The 22,626-nt window shown below is 47.5% G+C and overlaps 8 protein-coding genes across 8 annotated transcripts; 5 read left to right on the forward strand and 3 right to left on the reverse strand.

The window, feature by feature from the left end:
- Positions 1–157: 157 nt before the first annotated feature.
- On the reverse strand, positions 158–1,620 carry GGS22DRAFT_160415 (inhibitor of apoptosis-promoting Bax1-domain-containing protein). Its single transcript, XM_047960925.1, has one exon. It carries the CDS (start codon positions 1,320–1,322, stop codon positions 477–479), a length of 846 nt encoding a protein of 281 aa, XP_047820098.1. The 5' UTR covers positions 1,323–1,620; the 3' UTR covers positions 158–476.
- Positions 1,621–3,506: 1,886 nt separating this feature from the next.
- On the forward strand, positions 3,507–5,676 carry GGS22DRAFT_199554 (longevity assurance proteins LAG1/LAC1; the record flags this gene model as incomplete). The annotated part of the gene is made up of 4 exons (XM_047966303.1): positions 3,507–3,810; positions 3,986–4,299; positions 4,409–4,696; positions 4,764–5,676. The coding sequence occupies 4 exons, from the start codon at positions 3,507–3,509 to the stop codon at positions 5,364–5,366; spliced, it is 1,509 nt and encodes a 502-aa protein (XP_047820099.1). The 3' UTR covers positions 5,367–5,676.
- A 976-nt stretch (positions 5,677–6,652) lies between these two features.
- On the forward strand, positions 6,653–8,350 carry GGS22DRAFT_160420 (uncharacterized protein). Its single transcript, XM_047960926.1, has one exon. The coding sequence runs from the start codon at positions 6,805–6,807 to the stop codon at positions 8,074–8,076; it is 1,272 nt and encodes a 423-aa protein (XP_047820100.1). The 5' UTR covers positions 6,653–6,804; the 3' UTR covers positions 8,077–8,350.
- Positions 8,351–10,140: 1,790 nt separating this feature from the next.
- On the forward strand, positions 10,141–11,546 carry GGS22DRAFT_160421 (uncharacterized protein). Its single transcript, XM_047960927.1, has 2 exons — positions 10,141–11,037; positions 11,125–11,546. Exons 1-2 carry the CDS (start codon positions 10,776–10,778, stop codon positions 11,262–11,264), a joined length of 402 nt encoding a protein of 133 aa, XP_047820101.1. The 5' UTR covers positions 10,141–10,775; the 3' UTR covers positions 11,265–11,546.
- Positions 11,547–11,993: 447 nt separating this feature from the next.
- On the reverse strand, positions 11,994–13,356 carry GGS22DRAFT_160423 (uncharacterized protein; the record flags this gene model as incomplete). Its single annotated transcript, XM_047960928.1, has 2 exons — positions 12,365–13,356; positions 11,994–12,300 (listed from the first exon to the last, which is right to left on the reverse strand). A coding segment is annotated over exon 1 (233 nt), but the record flags the coding sequence as incomplete, so codon positions are not given.
- A 449-nt stretch (positions 13,357–13,805) lies between these two features.
- Positions 13,806–14,828, forward strand: GGS22DRAFT_179182 (uncharacterized protein; the record flags this gene model as incomplete). The annotated part of the gene is made up of 2 exons (XM_047963656.1): positions 13,806–14,167; positions 14,234–14,828. 2 exons carry the CDS (start codon positions 13,806–13,808, stop codon positions 14,826–14,828), a joined length of 957 nt encoding a protein of 318 aa, XP_047820103.1.
- Positions 14,829–15,044: 216 nt separating this feature from the next.
- Positions 15,045–17,070, reverse strand: GGS22DRAFT_160426 (uncharacterized protein). The gene is made up of 4 exons (XM_047960929.1): positions 16,568–17,070; positions 16,440–16,499; positions 16,092–16,283; positions 15,045–16,042 (listed from the first exon to the last, which is right to left on the reverse strand). The coding sequence occupies exons 1-4, from the start codon at positions 16,919–16,921 to the stop codon at positions 15,125–15,127; spliced, it is 1,524 nt and encodes a 507-aa protein (XP_047820104.1). The 5' UTR covers positions 16,922–17,070; the 3' UTR covers positions 15,045–15,124.
- A 451-nt stretch (positions 17,071–17,521) lies between these two features.
- GGS22DRAFT_187509 (uncharacterized protein) lies at positions 17,522–22,261 on the forward strand (the record flags this gene model as incomplete). Its single annotated transcript, XM_047964599.1, has 7 exons — positions 17,522–17,683; positions 17,732–17,805; positions 17,857–18,154; positions 18,217–18,555; positions 18,605–18,779; positions 18,830–18,856; positions 18,909–22,261. 7 exons carry the CDS (start codon positions 17,522–17,524, stop codon positions 22,259–22,261), a joined length of 4,428 nt encoding a protein of 1,475 aa, XP_047820105.1.
- Between the last annotated feature and the right edge of the window lie 365 nt (positions 22,262–22,626).

The following is a 22,626-nucleotide window of genomic DNA, read 5'->3' on the forward strand; positions in this document are numbered from 1 at the left end:
ATCGATCTGTAGGAATCATAATATGTAGATGTCGAAGAACGTATGAAGGGGTTAGTTGGATATTGCCCAAAGTATATGGGACGAGTCGATCATCAGGCTCATCCCAGTTTCTTGCCATCAATATGAATATCACATAGTTAGAAGAATACGCATACAATTGCCTAGTATGAATACGCTCATAATTCCAAGCATCAAACTAAATTAAGTATGCTAGCTACCAAGATCTTAACAACTCTTATAAGCAACACTTCTGATATTAAGCTCAGGTTGCTTCCTACAACGCCGTTTCCCTAACCTGTACAATCACTGAAAGGAAAAGAACGAGAGTCTAGCGAAGACAAATCGAAACGTCAATTTCCATATAAAGGACTACTCGGTCCCTCCCATCGAAGACAATCCATAGTCCGTAGTCGAAGTCTCATTTTCCCTTGCCTGACCCTAATCTCCCTATCCTATATCTAGATTCTGATAACAGCTTAGTTGTTACTTTGGCTGTTTAGGATGCGCAGGATGGCGAGGAACAGATTCAGGATGTCGAGGTACAGGCTGATGGCGGCGGCGATCTCCTCCTCAACGTGGTGCTTGCGCATGACGAGCTGGGTGTCGACTAGGATGTAGCCGGAGAAGATAAGAGCCGCTAGACCGCCGTAGATTAGCTCCCCGGTGCTGCTGTACGGCATGAAGGCGGCCATGAAGCCGAAGAGCAGGAGACCCCAGAGAGCACCGAAGAGATACGGCATCCATGATGTGAAGTCGTACTTGGTCTGGCAGGCGAATAAAGTGAGGAAGACGAAGATTCCACCCGTAAGGATCGCGGCATTTAGCACGATCGAGGTTTCGTAGAAGGACACGATCACGCTGACGCTGTAGGCTTCCATCAGCGTGAAGGCGGATAGGAAGAGCAGGTTCGTCGGGTACGACTTCCGCTTCCAGTACGTCAGCAGCAGGAACACGATCGAGCCTGCTAGCGACGCCCAGACTAAAGCCGGGTGCGACTGGATCCATGTCTTGTACCCCGTGCTCCAGAAACTCAGGCCGCTTACCGCGGCCGTCGCGATGAGTTGGGCCGTTAGGATCGTGTACACCTTCCGGATGAACTGGTTTCGGATCTCGATGGTTGCCTCGGCGACGGATCCCCCGAATTTGAAGTCATCCGGGATGTTGTCGTCGCTGCTACGCGACGCGGCTTCGAAGAGTGGGGACGAGGGTGTGTGTGTTGTGGGTGCGCCCGGCGTGGCTTGGTAGGAGGGCGGCGCTTGCGACCAGGTGCCCTCGTCGGGGTCCTGTGTCGGCGCGGGCTGGTATTTGGTGTTGGCGGCCATTTTCGGCGGTGCGAATCGCTGGTCGCGGATGGGTGAGACTTGGGGGAATTATATCTCTAGGTGTTGAGATTTTTGCGATGAACGGCTTGATGCACAAATGAGAGAGAAAGGAGTAATGATCTACTCGAGGCTGGCGTTGATGGACGCGATGGAGGGTCGGACGGGATGAGATGGATGGATCGATGAGGTTTAGGTGCGAAGGTGGAAAGGTGGACGTGAGGAAACACGGCGGCGAATCGCGGGGCGTTTAATGTACCTAGGCAGCTAGGCTGCTAGGTCAACTCTTAGGTAAGGTTCGGAAGGCTCCAGGCTGTGTCATGCGCTCAGTGGCGATGCTTACTGGTATTTTCTCAGTGCTTCTAGGTTATGGAAGGCGCGATGTGATTGGTTCTGGTTTAATTGCTGGAAGCCACATGTGGCACGGAAAATGTAGGCAGTGTGGCTTAAGCTAGGACGAAACTGGACAAACTTAAAGTGCGGGGCTAGCTGGAGTTCTCGATCCAAATTGCTGCTCTGAATGGTTTCTACAATTGAGGAACATGAATGATATCCAATCCTAGAAACCATATAAATTCATTAGGTTGAAATTCAAATAATATTTCAATATCATACTTGCTACATGAATGTATCAATTGTTAGTTATTACAGTTTCCTACGATCCATATGTGGTCTTCAGGAGAAACAGCAAGGTCTTCCAAGGTCGACTCCATGAATAATACCTGGAGCCTCGGTAGATATTCCTACGGAACCAGGAGGCTCAAACAACTGGCAGGATTCCCCGCCCGTTAAAGCCCCGGAGAATAAGCAGATATGCCATAGGAACGACAGATATCTGGTTGTGCGGAATTCACAAAAGCTTATTCGGGGAATTGCCACTTAAACTCATGGATAATAAGTGACGAAAATCGACTTATGCAGCAAGTCATCACTAACTACCTAAGAACTTAGTTAACTCTCATTGGCTAGGAGGGAGGGTTTGCACATACCCACGAGCTGTTACTTTGTTAAGAGCTTAGTGACGTTGTAACGTTGAATAGAGATGGCTGACGACAGAGAAGGAACCTACCATTACCTAACACATGGAAAATGCAACTGTCGTTGTAGAGTATTTAAAGTTTCCAGCGTTTGGAGAAGTGGGTAAGTATGATCATGGTTTTAGACTTTATATTGTTTCAAGATTGTTCAAGATTGTGTTTATAGAAATAACATTGAAGCTACCAACTTCTGTCTACCTCGCCTACCTCATCTACTTCATCTGCAAGCATCTACAAGCTAAGAAAAGGATCTCAACAAATCATCAGATTAGCTCCCAAGTTGAATACTACCATATTTGGTAAATATGGTATATCGATCGCCGATCTTATCCCCGGTCTAATTCGACTTTCTCCCCAAGCTCACACTAACTCGTGGACAGCTACTCAAAACCATGGAATATCGAGACAATTAATGTACGTATTTTAAACGTGCGTACTAGAGCCGAGACATAGAAAGGTAGGAGCTTTAGCGATGTGAGGGGCAAAAGGCTCGAATGACCAAATAACCCCTATCTATTAGCGATCTTCAAAGTTTACAAGATCCACTATCCCCTTGCTGGAATAGACGCTACCATGTTAGGTAAGTGACTAGGCGGTTGCTAGACGGTAGCTAGAACCCCTCCTCCCTTTTTTCCCTTTCACCGCCCTGACCGCCCCGGCTTCTTCATCATCTTGGGCTATCAAAAACTTGCAGACGGTGGGGAGGTTCCACCTTCGGTTCAACGTCTTCTGCATCTTCAAAACACTAAACACTTGTCCCTCGTCAAGTCTCGGAGGTATATTCGATCCTACCAGCCGAGTCAGGTAGTTCGTTATCCTTCGTATCTTTCGTATCCTATCCGTTAGTACTCGGAGACTTGTTCGACACACTCGTTCTTCTCATAGAAAAGAAGGTGATGATTTGTCTATTCACGGAGTATTTTCTTTCTGCTGTTCCTGATTCTTGACATTTGCTCGTTACCTAGCCACTTAGGCGTGAAGCCTTCGTTACGTTGTTGCTGTGTATCTATAACGACGGGTTTGCGAAAGCCCCCGTCGCTCGCTACCCACCGACATTTTCACGATCGATTGAGAGCCCGGCGCAAACCAATTGGGTTCAATTGAGCTTGTTTGCTATAGTTAAGCTTCGAACCGATCCCTTGATTTGAATATGAACGACCCAGCGCCTAATGTCGCCAACGTAGATCTTGGTGACCTTGGCGATGCACCGACATCCCCAGGTACATCAGATACACCAGATACACCAGATCAAACCGCGATCACCATGAAGCCTCGGGCCGAAAAGCCCAAGGCAGCTACTGTGAAGCCGAACATGCAATCGCGCAGTCGCAGTTACATGAACGGTCCATTGTATATGCAAACGAGTAACAATAAGATCTTGATTCGGAGAGTCAAAAGGAAAGATGATGGTGCTTTGAAGAGCTTAGCACGTTGGTTTCTTAACAATCAAACGGGTATGTTTTTATCGTAATTAAGCTTACTATAACAATGCGCAGCCTAGCCTCCGTTCCCCCATTGGAAGGTGCCCTGATCCCTAGGAAGGGTTTTGGTCTCACGATAGTAACGCCGCATCACTTGTCGGCGCACCTATTCGGTCTTAGCCACCGCTAACGGTTCCCAATCTTACAGGATTCTCATTCAACCTCATCACTTTGATATTCCTCGCCCACATATGCTTACCTAAAGCGCGCCCTCATACCTCGAAGTTCTTCACTTTGTCGTACTACAATTCGGAATCGGGAAAATACGCGATCGGATCAAATGACTACTATTTCATCTCATTCTTCATTCTCCTCTTTACCGGACTCCGCGCCGGCTTCATGGAGCATTTATTGGCGCCATTTGCAAGGAAATGGGGAGTTTCTAAGAGAAAGGAAATAACTAGGTTCTCGGAGCAAGCTTGGATGCTGATATACTACAGCTTTTTCTGGACCCTTGGCTTGGTATGCCGTACCCCTTTTTGCCTCTCCTATACTCACCACCTCGTCTAAAAAGCCCGTTATATGCGTTATTATCTATACTAGTTGGTCAGTTATACTAATTCTCGGGTAGTATTTATACGTTCAGTCTCCTTTCTTTCTAAACATGAAGGAGCTGTGGACGGGTTGGCCAAATAGAGAACTTGATGGGCTCATGAAGGCATACCTTCTAGCTCAGTGGGCTTTCTGGTTACAGCAACTTCTCGTTATCCACATCGAGGAGCGCAGAAAAGATCACTGGCAGATGCTTATCCATCATTTCATCACCATCACTCTCATTTCTGCGTCTTATTGCTACCACCTTACCAGGGTCGGCAACCTGATCCTTGTTCTCATGGATGTAGTTGACATATTTTTGCCAGTAAGCCGAAATTCCCCAAGAACAGTTAGCATCGTATATCGGGTGTGCGTGCTAACTTTGAAAATAGCTTGCAAAGTGTCTGAAGTACTTAGGCTTCACACGATTATGCGATGCCGCATTTGGTGTGTTTATGGTATCATGGTTCGTCGCTCGACATGTATTTTACCTCATGACATGCTATAGCATTTACAAGGACGTGCCCGAAATGCTGCCTAACGCTTGCTTCAAGGGCACTAACGCCAATTTGACTGGGCCTTTCCCTATTCCTGACGGATGGGGTCATTATCTTGAACCTTTCAGCGATTTCGAAGGAACAATCTGTTTCTCGAGTTCTGTACAATGGGGATTCTTGTATTGCTTACTTGGTCTCCAAGTCATCACCATATTCTGGTTCTTCATGATCATTCGAGTTGCTATTCGCGTACTGAAGGGTGATGGTGCTGACGACACTCGAAGTGATGACGAAGGGGAGGAGGAAGAGGAAGAATTCGAGTACGAGGAAGCACAGCCGCTAGAGGAAGAAGTGGGCGTTGAGGCTATTGATTTGAAGGGGTGGGAGCGCCGGACAGGCGTTAAAAGGGCCGCAAGTTCTTCTGGCGTTAGCTTACCCGGTCACAGCGATCGTAAGGAGTTGCTCGGTCGCATCGGTTGCGAAAAGCAGGTTGATTGATCAGTTACGGTACGTGACTTTGGTAACTGATAGGCCCCGTCGTGGTAGCTGCTGGAATTTCATGCGCACTGTTAGAAGAAGGGCCGTTGAGGGTGTCGGATACTCGGGTAGTCACGGAACAAAATTTGGCGTAGCGATCTCATTTCTGTGTTGTTCATATGATGGGTTGATCTGGGGGTGGCATCCGTGTGCGCTATCATACGGCGCTGGCGAGGGCGGGGGAATCATTTACTCTGACTCGGTACCTACCAGGTATCTATATACCTTACATAGACTTGGAATTCAGTAATCATACCCCTTTCTATGATAGCCCGCTTGGACCTGATTGACCTCGTTAGTAAGCGTGGAAGCCTTTGCTTTGGCATCTGGCACGACCATATTATTCTGGATCGCCTCATCTTAAATGGTTAAGGCCATCAGGTGGGAGATTTGCTCAGATGATATAACTCTAAGATCATGTCGGTAAGTCCTTTCAATGTTCTTATTTCCTTACCTTTCACAGTGCAGCCATTACACGACCGTATCCCCCTCCCTACTAAGCATCGAGTAGCCCCAAGTGCCACCGCTAAAGTCTCATCAGGTGGCCCAAAGCGCAACTCTATTCGATGTTTTGGATTGCGGAAGTCCCAATAGTGTCATAAAAATCGGCATTTACGAACTTTGTTGTGTCGACCTCCTATACCGATAGTTTTCGATAGGGTCCAGCTCTTATGCCATATGTCCAAATATGGCTAAACGCCCCTGAACTCAAATCGCCAGTAGCCTCAGATGACGGACAGAAACCGACCTGACTGGTCGGAATATGCTATGTCCCTGTTGTTCCGGTGTAGGGTCCAGCAACTTTAAGCATATGGGAAGGGGGCTTTGAGTTTGCCGTGCCTGTTCTAGAGATTAAGGGTACAGGTGGTCTTCTGACAGGGAAATGTTGAATCGTGAAATAATCCCGCCACCTTTTCCTGGACTCTACCCTTTTCCCTCTTTTTTTGCTTCCTACAACACCACACCCATACGTGTTATTCATACACTCAAGTTAAAAAAATTAAGACAACAATACGAACCACACATGCCTCATCCACTGAACTTTAGCCTGTTCGAGGAAGGGGTTTACGAATACCGGCTAGACATGTCGTCGTTCAACGCACCTGACGAGGCGCTGCTGCGCCCGTGTCCAGGCTCGCCGTTGAATCTCTGCCAACGGTCGGGTCCCTACCCACCGCCGGGCCTCGACGGAATCTTGTACAGCGAGGCCACCTTCGAGGAGCTCAAACAACGGCTCCGCAGAACGACGGAGGAAAAGGAAAAGCTCGAAGAATGGTGCGTGTCGAAAGCCCAATCCGCTGAGAACATCGCCAAGGTGCTGCTGCGCAAAGTCCACCGCCTCCGCGTCGCTCTCCAGGAGAGCGAGCTCAAGAGACGGCCGGATGCCGTTCCTAAGCCTATGCACACTATTAACCCACCGCCCCGCAACCCGACGCCCCGACGGCGTCCTTTTGTCCCCACGCCGGCGAATAGAGCCGAGCCGGCGTGTTTGGACCGCTCGCACCAGGGCATCATCGCGGCGTTCGAGCAGAGCGTCAAACACACTACGCAAGCTATCCGCGGCGAGGAGGCACGCGCTCGTGAGGCGGATGGGTTGAGAGAGGAGCTCAGCGCTGCTAACAAGATGCTTAATGATGAGCGTGGACTCTCCCGCGTGCTTACCATGCAAGTCGAGGGTATCCAGAAGGTTCTCAATGTGCAGCATGACGAGATCAAGAATCATAAGCAGGAAAGCGCGGATCTACGGACCCTTGTTAACGCTCTGCAGCTTGAGAATAGTAGATTAATGGCCAACGAAGAGGCTGTGGGGGAGGGAGAGAGGGTGGTGGTGGAGGAGTTGGAGGGGAGGATTGCGGGGCTTGAAAGCCAGGTTAGCGAGTCTGAGAAGTTGAATAAGGCGTTGAAAACTCAGTTAGATGAGGAGATGAAGGCGAGCGAGATGCTCCGCAGTATGGTTAAGGATACGGAGAAACGCGTTAATGCGGAGTGGCATGATATGTGCACCGATTGGTGCAAGGAATTGGGCGAGATTAGACAGGGTATGACTGCCTTCGAGGCTAGGTTTGTTGCGTTCCTCCATTGGCAGCGAGCTGCTAGAGAGCAGCACCAGCAACAGCAGGAGAATGAGGCTCCTCCCCTGCCCCTACCCTTGCCTCAGGTCCAGGTTCAGGACTTCACGGAGCTGTCAAGCCCTTCTATGATTGATGCGGAATGGGAGAGTCCCGCGCTTGCGGTTCACGTCAACAAGCCGACTACTCCGAAGCTAGACTTCGAGGCTCGCGTGAAGCAGCTCGAGCAGAAGAACCGCGATCTCGAAATCGAGCTGTCGAATGTCCGACACGTGGGCGCGGAGCTCGCGGGGTTTTACCCGCTGCGCCGGTTCCATCGCCATGTTTCGCCTCAGATGGAGAACCAGCAGCAGGATCAGCAGGATGATGATGACGATGATGTTCCGGACCTGGTGCCGATTACCACTTCTCCGAGTTCAGCTTCGCTTTCTGCGGTTGATGCTGCGGGGGATTCGAAGGGGTGGAATCTCGGGGTGCCGGATACGGATGAGGAGATCCCCGAGCTGAGATTACCGGTACGTGATGAATTTTTGCTAAGCCATTTGAATAGTGAGGAGAATGTGGCTGACTTTCATTTTTGCAGTCGCCTATTACACCATTGATAAGGGAGGGGAGTGTTGGTGAGGCGGCGTCGGAGACTATTGTTGCCCGGAGTTTTAGAAGCGACAGTGACGGTGGTGATGAGAGTATGGCAGAGAGTGGTGTGGATGAGAAGACGGATAAGGAGGAGGGGCAGGAAGAAGAAGTAATGTGGGAAACCACCTCGGCTTCGGAGATGTGTAGCGCGGACGACGATCCCTGGTCCGATGGAAGTGTGGCTAACTTGTTAGCGTGAGGGAGCCAGACGCGTTGAATGCTCGGCTCTGTCTGTTTGCTTGGATCGTTGTTGCCTGAAGAAAGAAGAAGAAAAGAAAATCATATCATAGAAAAAAGAAGGATAAAAAGGGGTATGGGGAGATGTGGAGCTAGCTCGCATCGCATAGATCTTGTTTAGGCATCTATCTCATACCCCGTGAGGAGTGGATTCCAGGCACCTGAATAGCCTAGGAAAGAAGAAAAAATGAGCTGGACGGCATGGAAACCGAGAGGGAGAAGAAAGACTCTGTTTCTTGTTGGTTTCTGCGAATTACGTCCGAAAAGTTGCCCTCTCCTCGGATCACCGCCATCCGCAAGCCAGTTGGTCGTACGTCGACTCATGATGGCTGACGACATCCAAGTCTCTTACAACAGGGAGGGGAGAGGTGGATTGCAGTCTCGACCAGTTATGATAATTTAGACATTTCTCTTTCTCTTGCTTGTATAGTAGGTCATATGAATTTACTCGGTTCTCCACTAATAACCTAACGAGAGCACTTCAAGCACACAGAGTTAGGCAGAGTTCGAATAGGCTTTTCCCTTGACTCTACCTGTCATGCTGCCTCATCATGTGGCTCACGAACTTCCTCATGTTCATCCTACCTTTTAAAGAGCGACATGATTTTCATTTACCCTGACTAATGATTCTTATCGAGGCGGCGTCGTTGGCATCTATGTCATAGAAAGGCCCTTGTAAGTAAATAGGCAACAGTTTGTGAACTGTCAAGGGTTCCGCGTCACATCGTAGTGAGTGCATTAATGATTTAGCTAAATGCCTAGTACCTAGGCAGCTAGGTAGGTATAGAGGCCTGTATGTTGGAGTGCGATCGATCGTTAAGTCTTGAAATCGTCTCGATGTTCGGATATAACAATGCCGTCGCCGCGTAGAGATCAACAGTTGTTGGAATTGACTTCTTATGCTTCGTACAGTCAGCCAGTGGATGCCTCGGAAGAAAGCTGATGATTTCCACCTTTCCCTTACATGCGTTTCGTTAGCATTGGTAAGGCGAGTACGTTATGGTCAGTGACAATCGTCGTAGTTTAACCAACGTGAAAAGAAACTTCGGTACTTATGACAGGTAGACGAATAAGTTCTGATAGAAATTGCAACATCAATAGTTACTGTGTTGCAATTATTACATAACTCTACCGCAGATTTCTCGTATGGAGGATTACTTTTGGAGAGGCTCTGCACTCCCTTCCTTCGCTCCAGCATCGGGTGACATGTTGTGATCCGACAGGAAAAGGAGAGCATCCGGTGAAACCGCTTTGGTAAAAGCCGCCTACGTAAATTGTCTCTATTGGAGAGATGTGACTGGTCAGTAATCTACATCGCATGAACACGCGGCCATCTGCGAATCGATACGAGAATTTTCCAACACCCGGATCTCCCTGCGTCTTAAGTTCTATTATATCAATCGTTTTGGGCTTCAAGGAGCGAGTCCGACGTCAGCATTGAGACGTGTATTGAAGCTATCTTCACCGCTGTGAAGGATAGGCGCCTAGGCAATAGTAAAAGGCTACCTTTTAGCTAACGCCGACATGTTCTTTTGATGCGATGCAGAACCGAGGAAGCCAGACAAAAGCAAAGGGAACTCCGATGATTTGGATGCAGCATCGTGGCGTGGTTACACTCGATCCACCACTGTATGTTCGGTGGTTTATGGGGTAATCGCTTGTCGGTTGTGATGGGTCTCTACCGAATCCTTTGAAAGAGAACCAATCGGGAAGTTTACCTACTCTATTTACTTTGATGCTTCAGTCAGCTGTACGCTACTGAATGAAGTATTGCTGGTGACAAGCTTTGAGCTCTCACACGGCTTTTTGGTGCTTATGTGAGACATACGAAAAGACATCCCAGCATTCCAAATTTAGTCAACCCAGCAGACCAGTTAATAGGTGAAATCTCTTGTCGATCGTCAATAGTCTTCGTAAAATGCATCAACTTGAAGGTTACCCAACATACTCAAAACCCCACAAGTGCCGGGCTGTGATTTCTCTGGGCGTAAGACGGCAATTCCCACTTCGGATAGATCTTCATCGGTTCCGTCACCCCTGATTGGTTGCTTCGTTCTCAGCTGCTAGGTTGGTAAATAACCTACCCGAGCTGTGGCTTTGTTTGCCAGGAGGCTCAGTTCTAGGGTTTACTCCTTGCATCGTCGTTGTTTTCGCATGCTCGGATTGGGTGCCAAACATCGTGTTCGCCAGATTCAACGGACGAGAGTCGTCAAAGCACGGTGTTGCCTGCACCATGGGTTACGAAGAGGGACGATACAATAAAGAGAGACCTCACGTTATTATAAAGGGAGGATAATCGACCACAATCTCCAGACATCCATCAATCACTCCCACAGTACTCTCTCGATCATAAATACCACCAGCTCTCAATCTCAACCGAACAATTCTTCTACCTCAACCAACCATCAAAACCTCAATCACCATCAAAATGCAGTTCACCACCTTCATCGCCGCCGCCGCCGCCGTCGCCTTCGGCGCTAACGCCAATGTCATTCCCCGCGACGACGCCCGTCTGGGCCAGTTCCGCGTCTTTGGCGCTGACGGATGCTCCGACCTGAACTACGGCTTCTACACCGTCGACCAGTCCGACGCCAACACCTGCCACGAATTCACCGGCGTCCCCGCCTCTCCTGGTGTCAAGTCTGTTGTCCTCGAGGGAATGTACTACCCCGCCGCCAATGGTTGCAACTGTAAGTTTTCCTGCTCTCCAATCGACGTATCTATCTAGAAGCTATCTAGTTCTGTTATATATGGCGGATGGCTAACTATGAGCGCAGTCTACATCTACACCAACAACATCTGCACATCCGGCCGCCGCTCTCTATCAGTCTCGTCCTGCAACGACGTTCCCCCGCCAAACGCCAACTGGGCTTCCTGGAAGATGGACTGCTCTTCTGGCAGCGCCAACGGAAACTAGAGCGATCGCGATTGAATGGGCTAGGGCGAAGGATTTAATGGATATGGGATACGGGATATGGGCATGGTAACATAGCATTGAACGGAGCAGATTCAGGCATTCATTATTGGCGGGAAAAGACGATATGAAAATTTACCTAGACCTCTTTGGCATTTACTTGCACACTTCTTATAGTTCTTGTAACTAGTATATACACGAGTGCTCCCATCATTTGAGGCTATTCACAGAAGCGCGATGTTCGGACCTGTTGCGATTTGCTTTTCTCTATCTACCTACCTAGGCACCTACCAGGAGGTAGGTACTTGCAGCACAGTCCCCGGAGTTTTTAGAAATACGAATCTCATCTTTCCACCTCGATACCGAGTTTCGGTTGTACCGTTCTGGAAACCCGAAAGTCCCCTCGTCCTTGCGGAGATCATGCGTATCTCCGAACACCGAGATCGCATGCGGGCCATTGCAGATTGATAGATTAAGTGTGGAGAAAGGGGTGAATCAACGAGGAGCTCGTGATAAGTCACCTGGGAATCATTGTATGATTTAAAGTATCCGAAGTGACAAAGTTGATACTAGTGCTGGCTACACTAAAGTTCGCCTGGCACCCCTTCGGGGTGCTGCGCTTTAATTAGCAAAAATACCAGTAATTAGCAAAGTACCCCTATAGAAAACTTTCTATACGATTTACATATAAGAATACTTACCAAGACTCTCATGTTAATAAAGTACTTACGATTAAGAGAGAATCTCTCGTAATGGAAAGTATTTTGCTAATACCTGGTCTTTTTGCTAATTAAAGCGCAGCACCCCCTAGGGGGTGCCAGGCGAACTTCAGTGTAGCCAGCACTAGTATGCTTTACAATAGTTGTTGTAAAATCTCATCACATGTTTCTCCGTCTTAAGCGATCGTTCCTTCCTGCGTTTGACCTAATGGAACCGGCGCGCTCCACTATATCCCGGACCCGCACCGGAGTGCTGGAACTAACTTAGGACCCACTCATTCCGCAATGATATGTCGAAGACACGATTATTAGATTGATTGCTAGGAGGTAGGTAAGCAGTAACTTCATATATTATGACGAAAACTACAGAACACTAAGGCATACCATTCATTGCGACTTCCTACGGGCCCTTACAGACCGACCCCGATCCCGCTAGGCCAGCAGTCGTCGCTGATCCTCTAACAGACCAGACCTCTAACACTGGTAAATGACCGACCCTTATCTATCAGATCTCTCTGCCATAAGGCTGTCCCTTTTGTCTGCCCTCTAACGTTGTTGGAAGAGATTGGGTCCACTTGAACTGCCTTTCCTTCACACAACTCCAGTCGAACGGTTTCATAACCCGTTTAAATCGGTTGGGTTGACGGTCTTCGCTTTCCTTGGGATATTGCGCTAAGTCCGTTCAATTATACTTGTTGACAATCTTCTTGCAATCTGCTTCTATTGCAGGTCTGACTCTAGTCTTGTACCAGTTGGTTTGGGCTTCATGGCTCTGACGACTCTCGGAATAGTACGCAGTGCGAAATGGCGGTCGTTTGCTTTCGTCTTTCCCTTGATCGTTCACAGCTTCCCCGGTACCCTCCCATTCTGTCTCGTAGATATACTCGTAGTAGAAATACCCGGTGGATTTGTGTGACATGATGGATATAAATAACTAGGTAGGGTAATTAATAGTACCCATTGTTTAAATTTCCAGCGTATAGGTTTTATGGTGCTAAGTCGTACTCAAGCCTTGGGGTTCTGTTATGAAAGTAGGTATGTTGTGAGATTACACGACAGAGTTCGAGGCTTGGTCGAATAACCCTGCTACATAAAAATTTCAGCCCCCAATCCATAGCCGCGACGGCCTGCACACCCTGAAAACCTCCGTCCAATTGAATAGAATCATTCTTCAGGTGATGGATGAAGTGGTGGTGTGATGCGTAGGGTATCAATTGGTTCTGTTATTCGTGGAAACACAGCCGGTGTGAGAAAATTCGAGGAAATTCCTGACTTCTGAAGCTATCATATGTCGCTTGCATATTGAATCATCCATTCAAAATCATCAGCGCCTATATAGATGAATCCCACAGCCCCCACGCCAGACAGCCTGCCGCCTATACGGCATGCTGATTACCTGCATATGTACTGTCTTGCGACTACATAATGATTTGGTACTATTGCCATGGCGTATGATCTGTCCCGGTATCTAGCATTGTGCCCCAGTATCGTACCCAGTAATTGGCTGAGAATCGTCGACAAGCTGACCTACTTCTGAGCCGAATTGAATTCTCCTGGGAAGAAGCGGCGAGCGGTTATTTGCTAGGACTGAAAGTTATAGTCTGAAAAGCCGTATTTACGAGAGAATGTGACAAGAATCAACTACATTTCTTATTATTAATTCGAGCTAGAACGCTGTCGTGTCAAGAACGAAATGGGTTAGGTAAGCCGTATTTCGGTCGAATAAGCCGTGAATCGTCTTCAAAACTTCGAGGTTTATATGAACTCCTCCTCGCACCTCATCAAATTCTACCTCAACCAAAGTACCTGCAGGTGTGTAGCAATCATGGCGCTATTAAAAGCAAAAGTCCAGCGCGCAATCACGTCGATGCCGTTTATCGGTATCGCCATTTGGTGCTTTCGCATGATGGATATTGAGAAGATAATGACCAATCAGCAGCCTTTCGTCGACTCGGGGATAATTGAGTGGGAGGGTGGAAGGGTTAGGATACTCGACCATTTCCACAATGTGGATTTTCTCGACCAAGCGTGGCGTGGAACGATGGGAACTTTTTCTCCGTCCACGTTCGGATACGACCCTGTGGCTTGGTGGCAGATGTTCTCGTTCCTTACTGATCTAGGGCCACTATATGCGCTATGGATCTTGGAATCTTGCCGTGCCCGGAGCTCTTACACACCGGCATACATGTACGTCTGCAATAGAAAGCCCGGTGCATGTTGGAGAACTAGTACCTAGCTGATGAGTCATTCTAGACCAACCATATTCAGCCTTCTTGGGCAATTCACAGGGCTGGGATCGGTAGCTCCCATCTTCTACTTTCTGTGCTTCACATCTGGTCCGACGGCTTCAGATCTAGCTCGAATGCCGGTGCGAAACCGAACCGTTCGACACGAACATGTCGGGGTCTTGCTTTTGGTCGTCTTGCTATTCCATACATCCCAGGTGTTTGGCATGTTCCTCTCTCCGGAGTTAACGACACGGCATTTCTGGACCTGGGCTTGGCAGCTAGCCCCTTTCTGGATCGGTGTCGGTAACGTCTTACTCACCGCGATCAGCAAGCCACTTCTGCGCAAATCGATCAGTCTGACATCAGAGAATTTCATTTTATTGGTACTGGGCTTGATTTCAGCTGGTGTTTGGGGTTACACGCTACTATATTCCCCTTATCCCCTGCCCACCCTCTTCTTACCCGCCTTGGAGTCCCAATCCGAATTTGTCGCACATTGTCGAAAAGCGCTACAGGCCGACCACTTAGCTGTCTTCGCAAGCTCGCTTCTTTGGTTGATATATTCGTTTTACGATCTTTACAGCGCGGGTATGTTAGGGGGGGAATGGTTGTATAGGTAACGTGGTACTTCTGCTTATCGTTACCGCCCTCGTTGGTCCTGGGGCTGGTTTCACTTTTGGCTGGTACCTAAAAGAGAAAGCATTATCAACCTACAAGAAGGCTTAATTTGTTTATAAATCAAGAATAGATCGCTAGACCCCATGTACTATATCATTTGTGGGTTGTAGGCGCAAGCACTTCGGTGAGGATGTATTATTGGATACCTAGGTAGATTAGGAAGTCTCTGTTTTCATTGCTTTAGGCAACTGTAGCCCCCAATGCCTTATGACTACGTACCTACCTAGTACCTACCTACCTAGTGAGTATCGCCGGCATCAATGACAGAAGACAAGCAAGAGCCTGCACTGTCGATCGCACATATTCGATCGTTATTAGAACGCCAAACACCCAGACCAATGAACTTTCCGTTAATAGAGTGATATGTACCAACAAGCGGGTATCGCAGCCTTTCCCCTGATGTCCTTAATATCACATCATACAATCGAGGTATTATTCGACGCTGTACAATGCCGTTGGTTCCTGAGATTAAACCAGGAGATCGTAGGTGTCCCAAAGCAGATATCCACTCATCAGGCGTGAGATCCTCGCCAAATACGATCCCAGCACCCTTACCATCCCGTACTGGTTTTATGATATAGTCATCTTTCATTTTGGGCGAGAGACTGGAAAGCTGAAGAAGCTGCTCTAGCTCCTGGGATCCAGGAAGTATTGTGTGTGGGATTCCTTCGTCTAGAATTTTTGCTTGCGCCGACGTCAATACTCCCTGTGTTACTAATGGCTCCAGCTCTTGTTTCACGATGGCCAGCATGCGCTTGTCGTGGATCAAGAAGATAGTCCTCATGTCGTTAAAACATCGTCGACTGATCTGGCGTAGCATCTCTGGTTCCAGAGAGATCAACTCACTCTGGAAGAGTTCGAGGCCAACTTGCTTGATCTCTTCAACCGTCTCCCCGCTGGATGTTGTAAGAATGGAAGATTGGGCAAGATCATAGACGTTGTCGTTGTTCTTGATAATGCAGCAGAGAAGATAGCCTTCTTTCGTCTTTGGATCAGGCACTAGTCTTAGGTCTGAAGGGTGGATCACTCGTGTTATGGCATCTCGACGACGCTTAGCGGCATCTACAAATAAATGTATATCAAATCCAACCTCTTCTCCCATAAGAAGATGCAGAGGATCATCCGGTGTAGCGAAACTGAATACGCCGTCCAAGAGCTATGCTGTTAGAATCTAGAACGGCTAGTAGTGGTTGATCTGAGGTTACCTTGTCTGAATCTACTGCACTGATCAACCCCTTAGTTTGGATACCCATGTCTTCTAGAGCTCTTTGACCGTACGCTGCATGCATGAACCCATTGAACGAGAAGCGGGCATTGATTTCCGTGATTCGGAATTTCTCCACCATCCCATTTTGAGGATGACTCTCATCTTCCTCAATCATGAAATCTGGTCTCCACTGTATGGAAGTTAGTAGTTGATTCTCTATAGGAGGCCCTCAGCAGTTTTGAGCATTTCTCCATAGCACGAACTCTTTTTCTGCTTAAATGAGAGTGATCTTTACTCTTAAGATAAGATAAAGGGGGGGATAGAACAGCTGAGGATAAGCACATACCGATCCCTGGCATGCAGAGTAAGGTGGAAAATCTCCGTGGGAAACTTGGGATTCTATCCACTAGCAGTTTACTGGTCAGCATGAATCATGATCCGAACGGTGCTGGTAGGGAGAGGATGATGGCATACTTGTAAGAAATCCTCCTCTTGCTTTTCCAAAGGCATGCGCTTAGGGAATTCTGCTTGTTCGTCAGTCCACCACCTTCCAACAATATCAACAATTGCAATAGACAACGCCTGGTGCAATTCCGATAACTGTTCCAGATGCTGTTTGCCGACAAGTATTGGCCGAGGGCAATATAAACGATAGGAGCCTCTAGGCCATACATCAAAGGGACACAGAGATGAAATAGCGGCTTGATAATCATCATGTTCCCGTATATACGTGCCTGGCTTGGCTTTGTGGTGCGTTACAGGCTCGTATCCGCGAGGGCCGACCCCAAAATGGATCTGCTGTAACTGAGGCGGACTGGAACTCCCCATGATGGATACAGCTTCAGACTGAATATTATAATTGGTTTATGGATGGAAAATATACCAGAAATAGGCTGCCTTTCGATAGGTACCTAGATTATCTAGGTAGGATGAACGAAACAAACCTGGAATATAACGGAAAGCCATGCTACATACTGGCTAGGTAGGTAGGTAGGTAGGTACCTACCTAGTAGCCATTCACTGCGCCGGTTATCGCTTATACCGGAGCTCCGAAGGTTACTATGTCGCACCGAAAGCATCGTGGCGTACTATGATAATGTCTATTGGCCGGCGGGGTTGGACTCGGTCTTAAATTAGGACTAGAAGAGAAAATCTCGTTCTCCCGCTCGTTTCTCCCCTTTCCTCTTCCTCTCTTCCTCTCTTCCTCCCTCCCCCCTTTTCTAGGTAAACAACGCGATAATTTCATTCTTTATCTACCGAGAAAAAAGTCGATCATAGAGTGTTACTCTTTTGGTTATAATCCAAACCTTGAAACATCACCTATCTGTCGTATCAACAACACGCTGCCTTACATACCTAGGTAATAATCGTCCGGGTCAAGCCAGTAGTGCAACGCTCTTCCAGACTCCGTGTCTTACGGCAACAACAATGACACTAGATTTAGCTTCGTGGCTAATACTCCTTCTAAGTGGCCTCGTGTCTGTCCTTTTCTTGATTAATTATAAATATTTACGACCCTGGCCGTGGCAACTATGGTCTAAGAAGAAGCGGGATCATCCGGCTCAAGGTTCGCGGTTTGAGAAAAATCAGGTTTGTAGGCTCAACAATCCACTAAACTCGTACTAATATTATCGTTAGAACCATGCCCGACCAGCCCTTGAGATATTATATCCTGGCCCGACAAATGGTACCAATGAGGGGGCTGAGGTTGAGTAAGTGTTCAAGTTAGGTAGCTTAGGCAAACGTTGGTCTAACCAAGGCAGCATCATTGCCGTACACGGCCTCGGGTCGGACGTCGACTGGGCGTGGACGTATAAGGACGGCGACAAGCTTATCAATTGGCTTCAACAATCCGACATGCTTCCTGCAAAAGTGCCCAGGTCGAGGATTATCGTGTACAACTACGAGTCGAAATGGCACGCCGATGCCCCGAAGACACGCCTCGAGCTCTGCGGAGAAGAGCTGGTACGCAGCATACACGACTGGGAGTTTCGCAAAAATAACAAGGATCGTCCGATCATATTTATCGGACACAGCCTTGGTGGGAATGTTATCATGAATGTGAGTCCTATTATATGTTACATCTTGGGGCTGGGTTACTGACTTACAATCATATCGAGTAGGCCCTTATACATGCCGATTCCGATTCCGAGGACGAATATGCGTACCTGCCTAGGTTGGTGGTTGGCCTCATTTTCCTGGGTACACCTTTCCGGGGCACTAAAATGCAAGCCCTGCCCGACATCATTGCACGGATCATGCGACCGGCCGGCTCGCACGACGGCATTATTAGAGATTTAGCTTATGAGGGTCCGGCTGCCATGGACAAACTGCACAGCTTCTGCAAGCTTCGGAACAAATTGTCGACGCCTACATCTTGTTTTTCTGAGAAACACAAGACAAACTATGGGAAACGCATTGGATTGACAATAGGAGTGTTTAAAAACCTGTTAGGAGGAATGGTATGTTCTGCGGTGAAGCTAATCAGTCCTAAGCTGACTACGTCTGTAGGTCGTGGAAGAGTCTTCCGCCCTCATACCGGGCTTGACTAGAATACCCCTCCAGAAGAATCATTTAAATATGAACAAATTTATCAATACGGAGGATCGCTCGTTCTTAAGTATTTCGGCAGAAATATTGAAGATGCATAACAATGCCAAGAATATCATTCAACGTCGGCTCAACCGTATGTACCTACCTTCATTCCAACGGCCAATTTTTACTAACCTCACCCAGCGAGCAATATAATTACCGACCGCAAGCGTAAGTTTCCTCGTCGCCATTATTCATAGTGCCCTGCTAACAAACTGCCAAGACGCCTTGAAAGAGAGACCCGAGGCCGGGGACTGTTTACGCGACCTCTTCCTGACCGATCCACTAGAGGACAAAAACGCGTTAAAACGCAAGAAAGGAACGCGTGCTCCCGGTACCTGCGAGTGGTTGTTCGGCACACAAGAGCTTACTGCCTGGCTTGGTTCCGACCAGACGGATCATATCCTGTGGCTTCACGGGAACCCAGGGACGGGGAAATCAACCGTGGCTATGTATCTTGCCGAGGAGCTGCCGGCGGTTTTCTCCAAAACGGACGGTAAAACGTTAGCATACTTTTTCTGCGACTCTAGTTTTGAAAAACAGAAGACTGCCATATCGATCATCAGAGGACTTCTTCTTCAGCTCATCCAGCAGCACCCGCAGCTTCTCGATTACCTCTTACCAAAGTACAACGAGCGCGGGGCGGAGCTATTTAAATCTTTCGACGCTCTCTGGACAATATTCATGGCCGCTGCAGCCGATCAGAGCACGGGTCGGAAATACTGCATCATCGACGCGCTAGATGAATGCGATCGAGACTCGCAAGAGGTCCTGTTGCACCAGATTCAAGAAACCTTCCAGAGTAGAGATATTACGTTGGATATCCGGATATTGATCACAAGTCGGCCATATCCTGAGATTCGCCAATACTTGAAAGGATTTACGAATAAAGATTTCGCTTCTTTTCCTGAGACGAAGAAAGACATTGATCGATGCATCGAGGAAAAAGTGGCAACTCTTGCCGAGAGAAAAGAGTACACGAACAAGGTGAAGGAACGGGTCCGCCAGATTCTCGCAGACAAAGCTGAAGGCACTTTCCTATGGATTGGCTTAGCATGTGAGGAGCTAAGGGATACCCCTTCGAAGGACGCCGTTCAAATCTTAACAGAAATCCCCAAAGGACTTCATTCTCTCTACGACAGGCTCATCAAGACAGGTCTTGGACAGAAGGGGGCCGAACTAATTGACATCCAAAACATCCTCAGCTATGTTGCTGTATGTTTGCGGCCACTGAGCCTATTGGAGCTTGCTGACGCTTGCCAACTACATCAACATGAAAAAGACATTGAGACTCGGGAGAGATTTACACGTGAGCACATCGCATCCTGCCGCCTGATGGTCGTCGTTCAGGCCGATAAGGTGCTCCTATTACATAAATCAGTGAAGGACTATATATTTAACGGTCGTTTGAGATATTCTATCGGCGAACTCGAAGCGCATGCTCGCTTTGCCTATCGCTGTGTTGACCTTCTTATCGAGGAGTTCCGTAACCTGGACCAGTCGCACATCAGCTTATCAGATTATGCAAATCGAAATTGGCCTGATCATGCGCGCATGGCACGGTCGAAGTTTGAGATCAAGAATTCGCACGCCGACTTCTTCCAAATTGATTCTCCATGTCGAGAGCACTGGCTAGAGAATCTAAGGTCAAACCGGCATTTTTACCTAGAAATTCCGCAGGGATTCTCGATTTTACACGTAGCTGCACAGTGGGGAATTTGCACCTTAGTGGATTACGTTTATTCTCTGAATCGTCAAGATCACGAGGGAAAAGAGTCGGCTGTTCTCGTTCATCCTACCCGCACCGATGAACATAGTATCACGCCTCTCGAAATAGCTGTCCGGGGTAGATACCTGGAGGTTATTTCTGTTATTTTAAACCGCGGAGCAAAGGTGACCAAACCAGCATTGGAGACTGCGGCGGCCATGGGGAATAAAGAAGTGATGGAATTACTTCTTGAACGAGGAGGAAACGAGATTATTATTACTGAGAAGGCTGTAACGACTGCAGCTGGGAATCCACATTGTGGCAAGGAAATAATGGAATTACTTCTTGAACGACGAGGAAACGAGATTACTATCACTGAGGAGGCTGTGAAGGCTGCAGCTGGGAATCTATATTGGGGCAAGGAAATAATGGAATTACTTCTTGAACGACGGGGAAACGAGGTTACTATTACTGAGGAGGTTGTGGAAGCTGCCGTTTGGAATCATGGAAAAGAAATGATGGAATTGCTTCTTGAACGACGAGGAAACGAGATAACTATTACTGAGAAGCTTATGAATGATATAGTTATGAAACTCGGAAAAGAAACGATGAAATTACTTCTTAACCGACGAGGAGATGCGATTATTACTGAGAAGGTTGTGAAAGTTGCCGTTTGGAATCATGGAAAAGAAATGATGGAATTATTTCTTGAACGACGAGGAGATGCGATCATTACTGAGGAGGTTGTGATTGCTACCGTTTGCAATGATGGAAAAGAAATGATGGAATTATTTCTTGAACGACGAGGAGATGCGATTATTACTGAGGAGGTTGTGATTGCTGCCGTTTGCAATGATGAAAAAGAAATGATGGAATTATTTCTTGAACAACGAGGAGATGCGATCATTACTGAGGGGGTTGTGGAAGCTGCCGTTTGGAATGATAGAAAAGAAATGATGGAATTATTTCTTAAACGACAAGGAGATGCGATCATTACTGAGGAGGTTGTGATTGTTGCAGTTACGCATTCTGGAAAAGAAATGATGGAATTACTTCTTGAACGACGAGGAGATGCGATCATTACTGAGGAGGTTGTAAAAGCTGCCGTTTGGAATTATGAAAAAGAAATAATAGAATTATTTCTTAAACGACGAGGAGATGCGATCATTACTGAGAAGGTTATGATTACTGCTGTTATGCATTCGAGAATAGAAATGATAGAATCATTTCTTAAACGACGAGGAGATACGATTATTACTGAGGAGATAGTAAAAGCTGCAGCTGGGAATGTATACGGTGGTAAGGAAATAATGAAATTATTTCTTGGCGAGCGAAGAAAATCGACCATAGCATTTATTACGAAAAAGGTACTAATCGCTGCCGCGGCCTCTGGGGATATCCACATGTTGAACCTCTTATCTCGACAAAATAACCTAATTACTGTTCCGGCCGAATGGCGTTGTTTTGCAGAGCTTTATAGTGCAGCAAAATCTGGAGACGCTGACCGCGTCGAACAGCTTATACATGAAGGAGCAAAGCTAGATATGAAGAATATTGAAGGTCAAACGCCTTTATGGATTGCAGTAGCGCATGAACGTGATGCCGTCGTTGAAGTTCTAGCACATAGGACAGGCGTAAACGTTAACTCGGTGTCAAATACTGGGCAATCGCCTCTTCTTCGAGCAGCTTGGATGGGTTACGAGAACATTGTGACTATTCTGATGGAGGCCGGTGCGGATCCGCACCTCATGGATAAGGATGGGGATACGGCGATCACCATGGCAAGAAAGTTCGGACACAAAGACATCGTTAAGATACTCAAACGACCGGTTGCGCTTCGTCAGAAGTCCAGTCTAGAGAAAGACTAGTTGTTAGGTACTTACCTATAGTATTAGGACTCAGCCGTGGAGGCCCATTGAGTCCATGAGGTCCTCTCCATCGCTAGCTTTGGGAAAAGAATAAGAAAAAGGCCTCATTTGTATATATATCGTGTTTCCCTTAGTAAAAGCACTTTAAAGCTCCTTGCGTAATAACGTCGTTATTTCATTGCTTTTTAGTTCCGCTTTGTGATATAATTCTATGTAAGCTTTCACTGATTCGAAGGAGTCACTTAAGACCATCGCGATTGGCTATGAAAGCTAGCCTACGGTATACAGATATGTTGGGCTTGACACAGTAGATCAGATCTATCGAGGCTCTTGATTTAACTACCGCCCGTGAAACTGTGTACTTT

Source organism: Annulohypoxylon maeteangense, assembly GCF_022496945.1.
Source record: "Annulohypoxylon maeteangense strain CBS 123835 unplaced genomic scaffold GGS22scaffold_6, whole genome shotgun sequence".
Lineage (NCBI taxonomy): Eukaryota > Fungi > Ascomycota > Sordariomycetes > Xylariales > Hypoxylaceae > Annulohypoxylon > Annulohypoxylon maeteangense.